General features: G+C 39.8%; 2 protein-coding genes across 3 annotated transcripts; both read right to left on the minus strand.

Annotated features, from left to right (window-relative positions):
* Positions 1 to 2111: 2111 nt before the first annotated feature.
* LOC117549137 (vicilin-like seed storage protein At2g18540) lies at positions 2112 to 4236 on the minus strand. Its single transcript, XM_034220766.1, has one exon. It carries the CDS (start codon positions 4164 to 4166, stop codon positions 3630 to 3632), a length of 537 nt encoding a protein of 178 aa, XP_034076657.1. The 5' UTR covers positions 4167 to 4236; the 3' UTR covers positions 2112 to 3629.
* On the minus strand, positions 4053 to 15119 carry LOC117549136 (GTPase IMAP family member 8-like). Of its 2 annotated transcripts, none has more exons than XM_034220763.1 (6): positions 15042 to 15119; positions 9087 to 9145; positions 8271 to 8324; positions 7458 to 8102; positions 7315 to 7365; positions 4053 to 6850 (listed from the first exon to the last, which is right to left on the minus strand). In XM_034220763.1, exons 1-6 carry the CDS (start codon positions 15077 to 15079, stop codon positions 4212 to 4214), a joined length of 3486 nt encoding a protein of 1161 aa, XP_034076654.1. In that variant the 5' UTR covers positions 15080 to 15119; the 3' UTR covers positions 4053 to 4211. The 2 variants fall into 2 exon arrangements, with proteins under 2 accessions (XP_034076654.1, XP_034076655.1); XM_034220764.1 differs by having other exon boundaries at positions 15074 to 15117.
* Positions 15120 to 15317: the final 198 nt, after the last annotated feature.

Genomic DNA, 15317 nt, shown 5'->3' on the forward strand with positions numbered 1-15317 from the left:
TCCGTCCATCCGTCTGCTCCCGTTCCTTTTGTCCCCATGATGTGGTTTGTTAGTTATTTTATTTTGTTACCTCGCCTGCTCCTTCAGTTTCTGTACGTTTATATCAGCTTTTGAATAAATAAATAAACCGTAAACACCTGATTAAACAACTTCATCCCTGTATCTTGCGAAAATCATGTCCTTATACCTTTTTTTAAAACAGTGTTACGTTAGGACACCCCCTGAGCTCCTCATTCAAACTGTTCCAAAGCTTCACCCCACACACAGAAATACAAAAACCTCGCTTGGTTGTGCGCACCCTAACATTAGTGAATTTAAATAATCCCCTTAAATTATAATTCCCTTGTCTTGTATCGAAAGTCTGTGATGTCTCTAACATGCTTGCATACAAACTCAAACAAATAAGCAGTTCATTCATACATTTAGGGGTTGTACAATCAGAACTGATCATGATGACCAATGATACCTTGAGATTTTTTTTCTCATCGCTGAACAAAATTCTTTGAGAATCTACCTTTGGCAAAACCAAGGAGATGGTTATGGACTTCATACAGTGCCAACATTCTCCCCCCACACCAGTGAACATCCAGGGAGCCGACATTGAGATTGTAAAATCGTACCTGGGTGTTTATCTGAACAACAAACTGGACTGGTCAGACAACCTGCTCTTAACAGGAAAGGACAGAGCAGACTGTACCTGCTGAGGAGACTGAGGTCTGTTGGGGTGCAGGCGAGCGTTGCTCCTGCAGGGTAGTTTTCACAGCACACGTTCATTTTGACAACGAGAGAGAGAGGGGCAGATCGGGGTTTGCTCAACACGGCTCAATAGGCACAATGTGGACACTAATCAGAAGAACGTAGACTAAAACAGCAATATAGAGACCAGGGGCCTCATTTATAAACGTGGCGTACGCTCAAAAGAGGGCATACGCCAATTTCTAAGCAATCTTTGTGATTTATGAAAAACAAACTTGATGGGAAAATGTGCGATCCTCCACGGACACTCTGACCCATGCGTACGCACAAAAACGGGAGAGATGAGAAATGGATCACACAATATATGCAGACTCCTCAGTGCACACAAAAACGTAACTTGGAGAAATAAATAAATACGGATATGTTATTTAAAACCACCTCGAATATGTTGTGTTAATGTTATGACATGTTTTCTCATAAATGATGCGGTAAGCAGGAGGACAGAATTACGTCTAAACTGACGCCGTTTTGCATTTCTATAGGTTGTAGATACGAGCATGGTTTTATATACTATCATGTTTAATCATGTTTTATGCCGTTCGCCAAGACTTGATAAGTCGCTCGTAAAACACAGGAGGTATGGAAACTAAGAACACCATATGGTAAATTGTACAGCTGATAATCACAACACATATGACGGGGGGTGGGGATTGTGCGGAACTACGAGCGCCTGTTACACATTCCCTTCAATTGACAATATTTATTTATATTTATTTTGCTCAAAACTTCTACCTTGAAAACTGTTCAGATCTTTATATTTTAAAAGAAAATATTTGTTTCCTATTTATAACATAATTGTATTTTTTATATATATATCTTTGTTTCTTGACTTTTGTAGTACTTGGCATTTATGTTACTCCCTCTTCTAATGTTCATTGTTCTGCACCAATACACCAAAGTAAATTCCTCTATGTAAATAACTTAAACCAATAAACCAAGTTCTATTCTAATCAGTATCAGAATAGAACATTAGTACATGCCAATTATATTATGTAGCATACATAATATATTCTTCTAATCGTCACCACTGTTAGGTTCATGTTGTATTAGTCACTGCTATATCTAGAAGTGGTAAGTAGTAATAGCGCATGGTAAAATACTCAGTCAGGTAAAATCCCTTGAATGAAAATCCTACTTAAGAACAAAAGTTACTTAAAGTACTCCAGAAAGCACAATGACCCATTTCAGAATTATATTATATGATTAAAGTTATTGATGCATTACTGGGAAACCTCCATCAGCTGAGGAAGTGTATGTGCTTTGATCCAAAGCTTTACATTGTAACTAAATATTATCCAATATAAAAATAAGTCTAAATATATAGATATTTGCAAGGAAATAACATGTAAACTATGACATTTGAATTATATATTTATTAAAGCAACAATGAGGCAAAACACATTGTAAAACGAAAATGGCTGATAGTTATGATAATGACAGGAACAGGAAGCATATGCTAACTCTCACTGCAGTGACAAACGGCATCAGGCTGCAGATCATTGAACAGGAATCCCAACACATTAAGAACAAGCTGCTCACAGACAGGGCGCCCTCTAGTGGCAGCACGTGCTCTGAATATTGGAAGATATATTTCTAAAGAAAACAAAAGATGGCACAAACCACTCAAAGCTTAAAACTGATATTTTGATATGTGGGTTATTAAGAATTAGACAGTTTGTAATTAGCGATTCATTTAATTAACACAAGTCAATGAACTTCAGAAACATGAACACACTAATGCTGCGTTCACATCGGACGCGATGCAAATATTCTCTAATCGCTCGAGTTTCACCGCGGCTGTCAGCTGTGTTTAGTCGCATCATTCAAACAAGTTATCTCCATGTAAATACTATGGGAGATACCAACTACAACAAAATGAACATATTTAACCGTGATTTAATTGTAATACACGTTTCTAAATGATGCCGAAGTAACAACATACTGATACCGGTTAGTAAAAACCATGAATGAATGCTTTGACAAGTCTGCAGACAGACGGCAGGCGAACAACCTTTTTAAAATGCGTGTTTTCTAAATGGAGATCGGATTGATCAGGCTAAGCTAACGCAGTATATGCTCCGACCGTCCACACTCACAACAACGTCCTACAGACATAAATAAACCAGCGACTGTATTCTCCATGACACAGACAGTGGTTTGTACTTGTTTAACTTTCGTCCAGTTTCTGAACAGATATGAGGAGCTGTGAGCTCTGTGTGCTAAGAGCTGATGTTTTGGTTTTCTGTTTCAACGTCAGTGACGGCAGGCTGAGGTCCTCACCACGGATTGGCTACCGCGAGAACGCGTCAAGCAAATTTGACGCTCGAGTTGAAAAAATGTAACTCGAGCGGTTGTCGCGGCCTCCTTCAATCGTCTCAATCGCGCCGCGGCCTTTGCGTCAACCGCTTCAAAACCGCATCGCGTCCGGTGTGAACATTACTGTGACGAATATTGCAGCTAAAAGGCAGTGCTTTTTACACAGGGATAAAATGAGTTTGGACACAAACTCAATACAGATGACTTCTCTAACTTGCACAATTGTTTATGTTTATAATGCAAAATACAACAAACCTTATTGAGTGCTCACATACAGTGTCCAGAAGAATATTACAACAGATAATCAAAGTCAAAAGTAATTTTTAAAGCTAACATTTGCAATCAGTAAAAACATTTTCGGGGCTTCAAACAAACTACAACTGTTTGGAAAACTGTGCCATCGTCATTTAAATAAGGTGAAAATGTCACAATTGGTGTTGTATTTCTTAGTCTCCTGATTGGACCCTGTTGAGAAGAATCATCCAGAAACCTGCTGTTGAATTAAGTTGACATGATGTTCCATCTGGTTTCATGATGATCATGAGTCAGTGGGAAGATCAGAGGATGACACACAATTTGTCGTCGTATTTTTTGTTTAGTACTAGTTTTTTGTTTAGTACTAGTTCTTTTTCATGTTTTTCCTCCATTTCTTTAATATATTTTTCTAGACTCTCTTTTGTCTGTGTTTCTTTGTGTTTGGACTGTTGCATTTGTCCTTCATGATCTTTCTTCAGGTCCTCTATTTGTTTCATGTGCTTCTCCACCAAGGCGGCAGAGTCCTTGTCGTATTCCAGTTTGAACTCGTTGAATTCTTCAGCTTGTTTTCTGGCCTCCTCTTCATATTTCTTCTTCATCTCCTCCTTTTCTTTCTCATATTTTCCCTGTAATTCCTGTCTCTCCTTCTCCTTCTGTTCACTTCTCTTTAGATCTTCTTCTTTTCTTTGCTGTTCATGTTTCTCTCTTTCCTGATCGTATTCTTCTTGCAGCTTCTGAATTCTTGTTTGCTCCTCTTGTCGTCTCTTTTTATTTTCTTGACGTTGTTTGTTCCACCATTCTTCTCTCTCCTTCTCCCAGTCTTCTTTCTGCTTTCTCATCTCTTCTTTACTCTGCTCTAACTCTCCTTCAAGTTTTTCATCAGATCAGAGGATGCGACACCATTTTTTTTTTAGTTCTTCTATTTCTTTATCATGTTTTTTCTTCATTTCTGTAATATTTTTTGCAAGACTCTCTTTTGTCTGTGTTTCTTTGTGTTTGGAAAGATCTTGTAGCAGTTTGGACTGTTGCATTTGTCCTTCATGATCTTTCTTCAGGTCCTCTATTTGCTTCATGTGCTTCTCCGCCAAGGCGGCAAAGTCCTTGGAGTATTCCAGTTTGAACTCGTTGAATTCTTCCGCTTGTTTTCTGGCCTCCTCTTCATATTTCTTCTTCATCTCCTCCTTTTCTTTCTCATATTTTCCCTGTAATTCCTGTCTCTCCTTCTCCTTCTGTTCACTTCTCTTTAGATCTTCTTCTTTTCTTTTCTGTTCATGTTTCTCTCTTTCCTGATCGTATTCTTCTTGCAGCTTCTGAATTCTTGTTTGCTCCTCTTGTCGTCTCTTTTTATTTTCTTGACGTTGTTTATTCCACCATTCTTCTCTCTCCTTCTCCCAGTCTTCTTTTTGATTTCTCATCTCTTCTTTTTTGTCCTCCAACTCTCCTTCAAGTTTTTCCTCCCATTCCTTTTTTGTAATGTCATCCTGCCTTTTCTTCTCCATGTCCTCTTTCTTTCTCAGTTCCTCTTCCCTCCTTCTCTCCTCTCGTTCCTTGTGCATTTTTTCGTCCATCTCTTGAAGTTGTTTGGCTCTCTTCTGCTCAATGTCATCTCTCTCCTGTTTCATTCTTCTCTTCACTTCTTCCATTTCCTCCTCGTGTTTTCTTTGCAGCTCCTCCCTCTCTCTCTGCATTTCTTCTTCCTTCTCCTTCAGGATCTTCTCCACTTCCTTCTGTATGGCCGCCTCGGCCTCTTGGAACATCTCTGAGGTGAAGCAGCTGCCGCCATTGTCCTTCAGCATTTTGTTGGTCTTCTCCATCAGCTCTCTGACTTGCATGCGGTTTGTCTGATCTTTGTTATTGAAGACCTGGTATCTCCCTCCACAGTCATTTATCAGTTTTTTCAAAAAGTCACCGGACCGTTCTATGAAACTCTCAATCGTTTCGTCCTCCAGATCGTCTCCTCTGGTGAATATGATGATGATGAAATCTCCAGATTTCTTGCCAAAACATTTCTTGATCAGTTCCACTGTGTCTTTTTCCTCTTGTGTAATTCGGCCGATCGTCAGCACCAGCAAGAACACATGAGGTCCAGGAGACATCATGCTGATGCATTTCACAAGCTCCTGTTGAACATCATCATTGGACAGTGTCGTGTCAAACAGACCGGGGGTGTCCACCACAGCGACAGGTCGTCCATCAATCTCTCCTGTTTCCTTTTTGCAAAACTTGGTCACTGACTCTGAGCTTGAAATCGATGTAAAATGTTCTTTTCCCAATACATTGTTTCCAGTTGCACTTTTTCCATTGCCAGTCCTCCCAATCAGCACCATCCTGAGACACTCTCTGGTCTGACTTTCTTCAACATCTCCCTCCTGACTTTTCTTTTTAACATCCTGCAGTTCAGCTTTAAGTCTTCGGTTAGTGTTATCCACCTCTACAACCTTCTCCATCTGAGCCTTGGTGAACATGTCCTTTGTGAAGCACCTGGATCCTCCGACTGTGGTCTCTTCCACAGCATCCAACAGCTCTGGGATCTGTTGCTGTTCCTTGATGTTGAGAACAACATATCTTCCTCCACATCTCTGACGGAGCTCCTGGATGTCCGTGTTCTCCTTTAGAAAGTTAACAACAGCTGGAGCTGTAGGATCTGACTCCACAGTGAACAGAATCAAGGTGAAGTCGTTGACTCGAGAGCTGAATGTGTTCTGGATGATCTCTAACTCTCCCTTGTCTTGATCAGTGAGGGGACCCACAGGTAGGACCATGATGAAGGCATGGACGCCCTCAGGATCACAGAGGGAGACACACCTGAATGATTCCTCCATCACTTCCTGCTGAGGTTTTCCACACAAAGCAGGCAGCTCCACCAGGGCAACCCGGCGTCCACACACCTCTCCCTGATGTTTAACACACTCTGAGGAGTTGGAGACTGAAGGAAACTCTGTCTGACCTAAAATGACCTTGGCTGCTGAAGTCTTCCCTGCTCCTCTCCTCCCATACAGAACCAGATTCAAAGCTGGTTTGATGTCTTCAGTGAAGGTGAGGAACGTTCCTTTGTTTCCATGAACTATCTTCTCAATCTTCTCCATCAATGAATCACGGCCGTGTTCAAACATGTTGTAGAGTCTTCCTCCACAGTCTTCAAGCAGCTGATTCACGATGTGGGACTTCTCTTCTCTTTGATTCTCTTTGTGTGTCATGATGACCATTGAGTGTTTAAAAGCTTCTGGACCAAACAGACTCAGGATGAACTTCAATGTTTGTCTGTTCTCTTCAGTGAAATCAGAAGGATTCACTAACAGCAGAAGGACATTGGGTCCAGGAGGACAAAGACTCACACAGCTCTTCACCTCTCTTCTCATGCTCTCTTCACGAAGACTGAACATGTCTGCAGTTTTCAGAACTGTAAATTGTTTTCCTTTCCACTCTCCATGGGTTGTCCCACCTTTGCCCTCGGTTATAAAGTTACAGATTCTTCGCTTTTTCTCTCCACTTTTTCCCAATAGCACAATTCTGAATGCAGATGCTGTAACACAGATAGAATAATTAAATTACATGAACTCATTAACATAATTAAAATACACTTCACTTAAATGAAGATATCTCCATTCATTTCCTGGATGAGCCAGAGTTCTGGTTTAGCCGTTGCAGCCAATTTATGAAAACGGGTTTTACAAAAACTCAGTATACCCACTGCAGGAAACAGTAGTTTACTCGTATTCATTGTGGATTATTTAATTGAATCTTAGTGTTTATTTTCCCTTCAGGGCTAGAAAAATAAATATACTTATTGATTTCCTCAGCAAAATATGATGATTTGATTATATCACTATAACTATCAACTATAGATGATGTCAAAGTAGCGACACAACCATTTGATTGGTTTAAATGTGTGTTTCTGTTTAGTGCATCTTTGCTGTTGTGGGATTTGTTAATACTGCAGAAAGGATGCTACAAATACATAAATAGCACTGGGACGAATTTACTTACTGTCAGTCACAGGGTTTGACCGTTGGAATGGTGAAGTGACCGCACGCAGCCCTGTGAACGGGAACATCATTAATTTGCAGCTTAATATTCAAATTATATCACGTCTGATTTAAATCAACAACTTTTCATTGTCCTTCACATACCAGCAGCTATAACAGCTTCGGTGAAGGTATGCCGTATTTCCTTTGGTTTTTGACTTTGATGATCACCAGGTAAAGCAGATGTGGCGTCCTCAAACACTTCACAGCTCACAGGCTCTCCATAGTTCTCTTTTGCAGTTTGACCCAAACGTGTTAACAGCTCTGGAAGTTGAAGGTTCTTCCACTTCAAGTATCTGTATCTACATTTTCTGATCATGTCTTGTAATGGGGGTTGTTCCATGTGTTGTTCCATTAAACCTGAACCGTCCTCTCTGCATGGTGATATCAGCATCAGTGAATGATCAAAGGACTGATCACTGAAGAGTTCCAGGACTCTGCAGAGTCTCCGTTTGTGTTCCTCAGTGAAGTCTTCAGGCTGTAGAACCAGCAGGAACACATGAGGTCCAGGATCAGAGAGCCTCACACAGTCTTCCAGATGTTCTGTCAGTTTGTGTTCAGAGATGTTGGCGTGCAGCAGATCTGGGGTGTTGATCACAACTACTCTTTTCCCCTCCAGCTCTCCACTGACTCTCTGACAGCGGTCTGGTTCTTCCTCAGTGTTTAACTCAGTCGCTCCCAGTATGAAGTTCCCCACTGAACTCTTCTCACGCCAGCTGTTCCCCAGCAGAACAACCCTCAGCTCAGACACTGTGAGAAACAAAGAATTAGAAATGGTGACCATATGCAGACTTCCATGTATTCATGTATAGTTTCTTTGCTGTTTAACCTAAGGGTTACTAACAGCAGGTTTTACCTACAAAATACTGAACACTCAGGTGTTCTTAAAGCAGAGTAACACAGCTCAGTTTTACTCACTGTTAGGTGGCAGCCACTGAAGGCTGCTCCGGCGCTTTAGAGGATGTGGATGTTCTGTTATTGGAAAGAGACAGCATTTGATTATTTATTACATGTAATTGAAATAGACATTACAGTGGTCTACAATCTTGAACAAGATAAGAAACAGACACCCAGACCTACCAGAACACAACATCAACAAAAAAAGAAGAAATCCAGAAAGTGAACCTAGGACAGCCAAGCAGCTGCGATGCATTTCTTTAGGTCACATATTTACACCTTTTCAAGTTTATTTAGATATTCTTGAGACTACTAGAATATTTTAACATGCTGTAATGTTCAAAAAATGCTTTATTCTTCTCAAACTGCCTTCTTAGAATAGCTGTTTTCAGCCTCTCTATGAATCTGCTAAGGAGTTTAGTTAATAAAATCTTATTTTACCTTCAAAATACTGAACAAGAAGGTTGTGGGTTAGATCCCAGCCTGTGCAGTCAAGATGTCAACAGATCGGGGCAAGATACTTAACCCTGAGTAGCTCCCGGTGGCATGTGTTAGTTTCCCAGAGAAAGTGGCACTGCTCTGGATGAATTAGGTGTGAATGGGTGAAGACTTGTAGATAAAGCGCTTTGAAGGGTCCTAAATGCCTGATAAAGCGCTGTACATTAAGTACAGTCCATTTACCCTTGAACCAGCTAAGTAGCTGTGATGCATTCCTTTATTACATAATGTTTATTTGTATTTAAATTACAGAATTTATTTTTGGAGTGACACCTCTAATTTATATTCATGGTCAGAGACAGTCTTGAATCCAGAGTAGACATATCTGACTGGACTCACCTGATTTTGCAGTCGCCATACTGTGCTCTTCTGAGAACAGCTTTCCTGAGGATGAGAAGCTAAAGGAGGAAGAATTACACTTTAAATAATCTGACTCACTCACTCCAAAATGTGAAAACAAAGAAAACTGGCTCATTTCAGAACTGACTGTAGCTCTGCTCTTTGGCCTGATACTAAATAACACACACACACACACACACACACACACACACACACACACACACACACACACACACACACACACACACACACACACACACACACACACACACACACACACACACACACACACACACACACACACACACACACACACACACACACACATACCATGTATACATCACTTCAGGGGACATTACATTGACTTACATGCATTTCCTGGAGACTTATCCTAACCTTAACCCTAACCAATACATGCCTAAACCTTACCCTAACCCTAACCCTAACCCTAATCCTAACCCTAATCCTAACCCTAACCAAGACTTCACCCTAAAATTAATGATTCCCCTTATGGGGACCTCCAATTTGTCCCCATAAGGGAAGCCAGTCCCCACACGTGACTATGTAAACAGATTTAGGTCCCCACAAGTATAGTAATGCTAGACCTCACACACACACACACACACACATACATACCATGTATACATCACTTCAGGGGACATTACATTGACTTACATGCATTTCCTGGAGACTTATCCTAACCTTAACCCTAACCAATACATGCCTAAACCTTACCCTAACCCTAATCCTAACCCTAACCAAGACTTCACCCTAAAATTAATGATTCCCCTTATGGGGACCTCCAATTTGTCCCCATAAGGGAAGCCAGTCCCCACACGTGACTATGTAAACAGATTTAGGTCCCCACAAGTATAGTAATGCTAGACCACACACACACACACACACACACACACACACACACACACACACACACACACACACACACCTTCAGGGGACATTACATTGACTTACATGCATTTCCTGGAGACTTACCCTAACCCTAACCAAGTCTTCACCCTAAAATGAACGATTCCCCTCTTGTGGACCTCCATTATGTCCCCATAAGGTAGGTGAGTCCCCACACGTGATGTGAACCTCAATGAGGACCCAGCAGATCTGGGGCCTCCTTTATAAAGGGATATACGCTCAAAAAATGGCGTACGCCAGTTTCTACGCAATGTTTGCGATTTATAAAATACTAACTTGACGGGAAAACGTGCGGTCCTCCACGCAAACTCTAACCCATGCGTACGCACTAAGCACAACAACGAGAGAGACGAGAAACTGTGACACCGTTGGCAGAAGGAAGAATGGAGAGAAATATGTGGAAATAATACCATAAATAAAACGTTACCTCTCATTTATCAGATATGAAGAATTCATGTTGATTAAAGCCAATCTTAAAATGATGAAACAAACGCCTGTTTGAGACTCCTCAGTGCACACAAACACATCACCTGGAGAAATAAATAAATACGGATATGTTATTTAAAACCACCTCCAATATGTTGTGTTAATGTTATGAAATGTTTTCTCATAAATGATGCGGTTTTGCATTTCTATAGGTTGTACGAGCATGGTTTTATATACTACCATGTTTAATCATGTTTTATGCCGTTTGCTAAGACTTGATAAGTCGCTCGTAAAACACAGGAGGTATGGAAACTAAGAACACCAGATGTGGTCAATTGTACAGCTAATATAACACAACACATTAGTTGTATTTCCTTTAACTGGTGGATTATGGATATATAGTTGCTGATCGACAGCTGGAACACAAACCACCGAATACAAAAACATAATTCAGATCCAGTCGTCATGACTGATCATTTCTTACAGTCTCTCATCAAGGGGGGGTCTCCTGTCCCCGGTACAAACACACTGCCTGAGGAAGGCTATGTGTATTGTTTTTGTCATGAACCTTTTTCGGACCACATATTTATTTATTCTGGTGACGATCCGACCTCCATGCTGCTACTCTGGTTCAAACGGCATCCACCAAACAATATGATTTATCTCCACCTCCCCAAAATAACCAGAATCTGACACGGTGTGAGATGTCTTTTTGAGCTGTTCTGTCGTCATTTCCTGCGATCTTCTCCATGCAGTCAGTCAGAATGAATGAATGGGCGTTTCTTTGACTATTTATAGGCAAATATGGGCGTTACGTGAAGCCCGCAAAAGCTGCACCGCATTTAGAGTCGGTTGTGATTTATAAAGGGAAACCGGCGTAGGAAGTGCTGTACGCACTTTCCTCGCCGGTACGCAATGTTTGGTGAATCGGAAAATGTCGGAACATTTCTGTACCTATTTTTAGGATTTCTACTACGTAAGCAACCTTCCCACGTGAATCCTACGCACGGCGTTATACATGAGGCCCCAGGTGAGAGTTTGTGGTGAATATAATAATTGTTGACCTTTGATTTTTTTTTGGGCTTTAAAATATATATTTATTGAAACACCACATAGTATATAGCCATAATCATGAACAGCCCTGTTTTTGTTTAATAGCTAGACTACACTGAAAAGATAGAGGGCTTTTAAAGCAGCATTTTTACTGGACTTTCACCGATGCAACTTTCTTGCACTTCTTCTGTTCCTGCTTTTTGCTGTATTTATTTGCATGTTTCAGAAGTGTGTTTTTCCTTGGGTCATGTGTTCCCAAAATTACCAACTGCATCAAAGTGCGATGTCAGATTTAACTTCAAGATTTCAACTAATTGAGCTGCTACAACATGTCAGTTTTCCCCCTATATTAAAATGTGGGGGTGGTTTGTGTTTTATACATTCCTTACTGCAAATGAGGTGAGGCACCAGGCCATTATTATACTTTTATTTATCTTTAAAAGCAATGCCATTGTTTTCTTGTACTAAAGTGCCCTTTCATATTAGCACATTCCTATCTAAATAATGGATTTGGAAGAACATGTATTTTATTCTGCTAGTATTTGGCCGTTTTAGTTCATTCTTCACTGTGAAATATAATGGTTATAAAATAAGCATCTTTTGCCATTTGGCTTCAGGAGAATAGTTTCCTTTAAGCTTCCTTGCTTTGATATGCAACGCATTTCACATTTTAATACAAAAAATGGTTTTATTTTTAATGTATTTGTTAATTAGTTTAGGATGAAGATAGCATGGTCAAAACACTGAACTTTGTTGAATCTTCAGCAAACTTTATTCTAATGGAACTCTTTTGACTATTTAGGTTAAATAAGTGTTAACATAGTGTTGTTGAGATCTCAAAGACATCCGGCCCAACTTCAGAGGTTTCTCCACAACAATATGCAGGTTGTGTTTACCTTAATAGTGTAAGAATACCTTGAGCAGGCTAGGTCGATTAAACAGAACACTATAGCATGTAGTTTAAACAACACATTTATGTTGCTTTAACAGGTACAAATGACTGACCATATTCAAAGCCTAAAATGAACATTGAAAAGTAATGTCGATTCAACATAGGGTAAGGAAATATTCAAATGAACATACAAATGTAATGTTTCCTCGAAATATAATAATTGTGTGAATTTAACATAATTGAATAGTTTTAAGTAGACATTAAAATCATGTGAATCCAACAGCCTGTTTTTCAGTGTGTGCTCCCTCTGTCAGGTGGACACAGCTTATTAACAATACAACTAAGTCAATTAAAAACTACAAGCACTTATATAACATCACTGATAACATCACAAAATACAATTCCAATTGTATAAACATTGAATACTTTCCGCCAGTATAACTCACAGTAAAACTTACACTGATCCCCATAAACCACATTGACACACACCGCTGTAGTGTTGCCATGGCAGCAACACCAGTTCTAAACAGGTGATGAACTGCACTAACAGATGTTTGAAAAATACAATCTCAAAAACACAATTTAAAAAGGAAATGGTCACCTGACATCGAGCTGACAGACAAAGGAAACATCTCCGAAGCTGTTATATATCATTTTATAACATAAAGACTGCTTATTAATAATATGATTACTATTATCTTTATATCACTGTTTTATTCCAATGTACAGTATCTTTTTAAATAGTTGTTCCACTGTGTATTATATTTCACATGTACAGTACATGATTTAATTATTCCAGAACTGTACTTGCACCATTGTGTCACTTGCATCTTTTTTTTTGCACCGCTAACCTTCCTTATTATTTATTATTCTTATGTCTTTGTAAGTATACTTCAAATATCTTGTAGCCTATATTGCACTGTTGGAGGGACTTTAGATTTGAACCTGGCTGTAGCCATTGTTGTGCATCTGACAGAAAAGCCTTTGCATGTTTACAAATAAAAGATAGCCTATGTAAAATGTAAAGTGTAAGTGCCGACAATATTATCGTTTATCGCAATAATTTCCGGGAAAATGTATCCAACAAAATGAATTATCGTGAGAGGTCTATACATGAAACACACACACACAAATCTACAGACTTACTCCAAACTGCCAAACATATTAATTAACACTCTCTATGTTGGCCTAGTAGAACAATAAGCAGCAGACTTTTACTTTTTTATCATTTCTACTGGATCTTAGATCTGCGCATGCGCAATACGGGTCGGCAGTTGCGAGAGAGTATTTGTGTTGAGTAATCTATGGTAGGGCTAACCCATACAGTGGTGGGGCTCATGTCAGTATTTGAAATGTAATTACATACACGCTATATCGCCCCCTTGACAGTGAAACGCCACGCGTGAGGTTTAGATTATTTCCCTGTCTCAATCCAAATTGAACTGTATGAAATAAAAAGGCACATTTGTCTTGTAGTAAATAAAAAGGGCGACCTGGAGCCAATCCTGCAATTTCCCCACAGGTGAAAGAGTTGACATGCTGAAAACACAACCCCTGAAGGGGGGTCTGGGGGGATTCTCCCCCAGGAGATTTTTTGAAATACTAACATAAAATACACATTCTGGTACTCTCTTGAGAAGAAAAATAAATACATCTATTACTACACCACATATTTAAAAAAATGAATGCCATTTTAGTTTGTTACTTTGTTATGAAAGCTGAACCTGCTGCTCCTCACAGAGAGAACAGGGAAGAGGCTGTGAATTACTTTACTTTGTGGATAAGGGTGGATAGCCCCCAGTGTTCTGTGTGTCAAAATGAAAGACAGCCCACACACCTATCAATCATCAAACCGTGGGGTCTTATTTCATTACGTGTTGATTCCTATCAACACGTAATGTTGTATCGACGTATAGAGATGTACTACAGCAAAATTAATCTCCGTCGGGACTTCCTGCAACAACACCACGCAGTTATCTTGATTCTGATTGGCCAGAAGACATTATCAAAGATGTTCTATTGAGAAGACGATCACTACGTCACAACAGTTTTCAAAACCGTTTCTAGTCTTCGGTATTCTTGTTTTTTGGCGTGAGAATAGTTTGGGCAGCGTGAGAGCGTGAGATTGAGAGTGAAAGCGTGTGTCACACGCCAGATGCGTGAGAGTTGGCAACCCTGTCATTAATGTGCACTGTCCCTGTTAAACAAATGAATAAATAAATAAATAAACATGTCCGCCTGCTCGTTCCCTGATATCTGAAATGGCGCCTCTGCACTTTCAGAGACAACGAGTGGAAACACGAGCCCCTCTCGGTTCAGACTGAAACACAGAACATGTTTTCTGATGGGTGTCGGCTGTTTCTGCTTCAGAAAGCCCGTAGAGGTAACTGGTCATAACTTTCATAAGTTAACACACTGAGTACACGCTGCTGCAGAACTTTATCACATGATTACAGTAGACCTAAATCTACATTGTTCCCACATAGATACATGTACTCTCCCGTAAAGATGACTGGTCATAACTTCAGTTGCACACTAACACGCTGTTCCAGTAGTCTACATATTGTATACGGTACAACTACATTATTATTAACATTATATTGTTCTATCGACTACATTTACAATCCTGCTGTAGTCATTTGACCTATTTTACTTACTTGTTGATGTCATGTTGTCTAAGGTGACTGACCTGCATGAAGTCTTGCTTCGGCTCTGCTGCGAAAGGGAAAGTAAAAAAACGGGTCTGCTCGAGGACAGTTAGAAATAGCGGAAGTGTAATTGTGTAGTATGTAATAGTTTGATTTAGTGTCTTCTTTACCATTAGTGGTTAACTACAACATCCTTGAAGCTTAAAGCTGTTGAACACATGTCGATATGTAAGCCTATGTTTATTGGGCTTTATGTTGAATATTTTAAATATAAGATAACAATTA

This window comes from Gymnodraco acuticeps, unplaced genomic scaffold (assembly GCF_902827175.1).
Source record: "Gymnodraco acuticeps unplaced genomic scaffold, fGymAcu1.1, whole genome shotgun sequence".
In the NCBI taxonomy this organism is placed as follows: domain Eukaryota; kingdom Metazoa; phylum Chordata; class Actinopteri; order Perciformes; family Bathydraconidae; genus Gymnodraco; species Gymnodraco acuticeps.

Bases quoted from the DNA above. Each gene is read 5' to 3' on its own strand.
- LOC117549137 (XM_034220766.1), bottom strand. From the start codon at position 4,166: ATGAGAAAGCAGAAAGAAGACTGGGAGAAGGAGAGAGAAGAATGGTGG.
- LOC117549136 (XM_034220763.1), bottom strand. From the start codon at position 15,079: ATGCAGGTCAGTCACCTTAGACAACATGACATCAACAA. The intron at 8,325-9,086 runs GTGAGTCCAGTC...TTCCAATAACAG, and splicing joins TATGGCGACTGCAAAATCAG to AACATCCACATCCTCTAAAG. The intron at 7,366-7,457 runs GTATGTGAAGGA...TCCCGTTCACAG, and splicing joins CGAAGCTGTTATAGCTGCTG to GGCTGCGTGCGGTCACTTCA.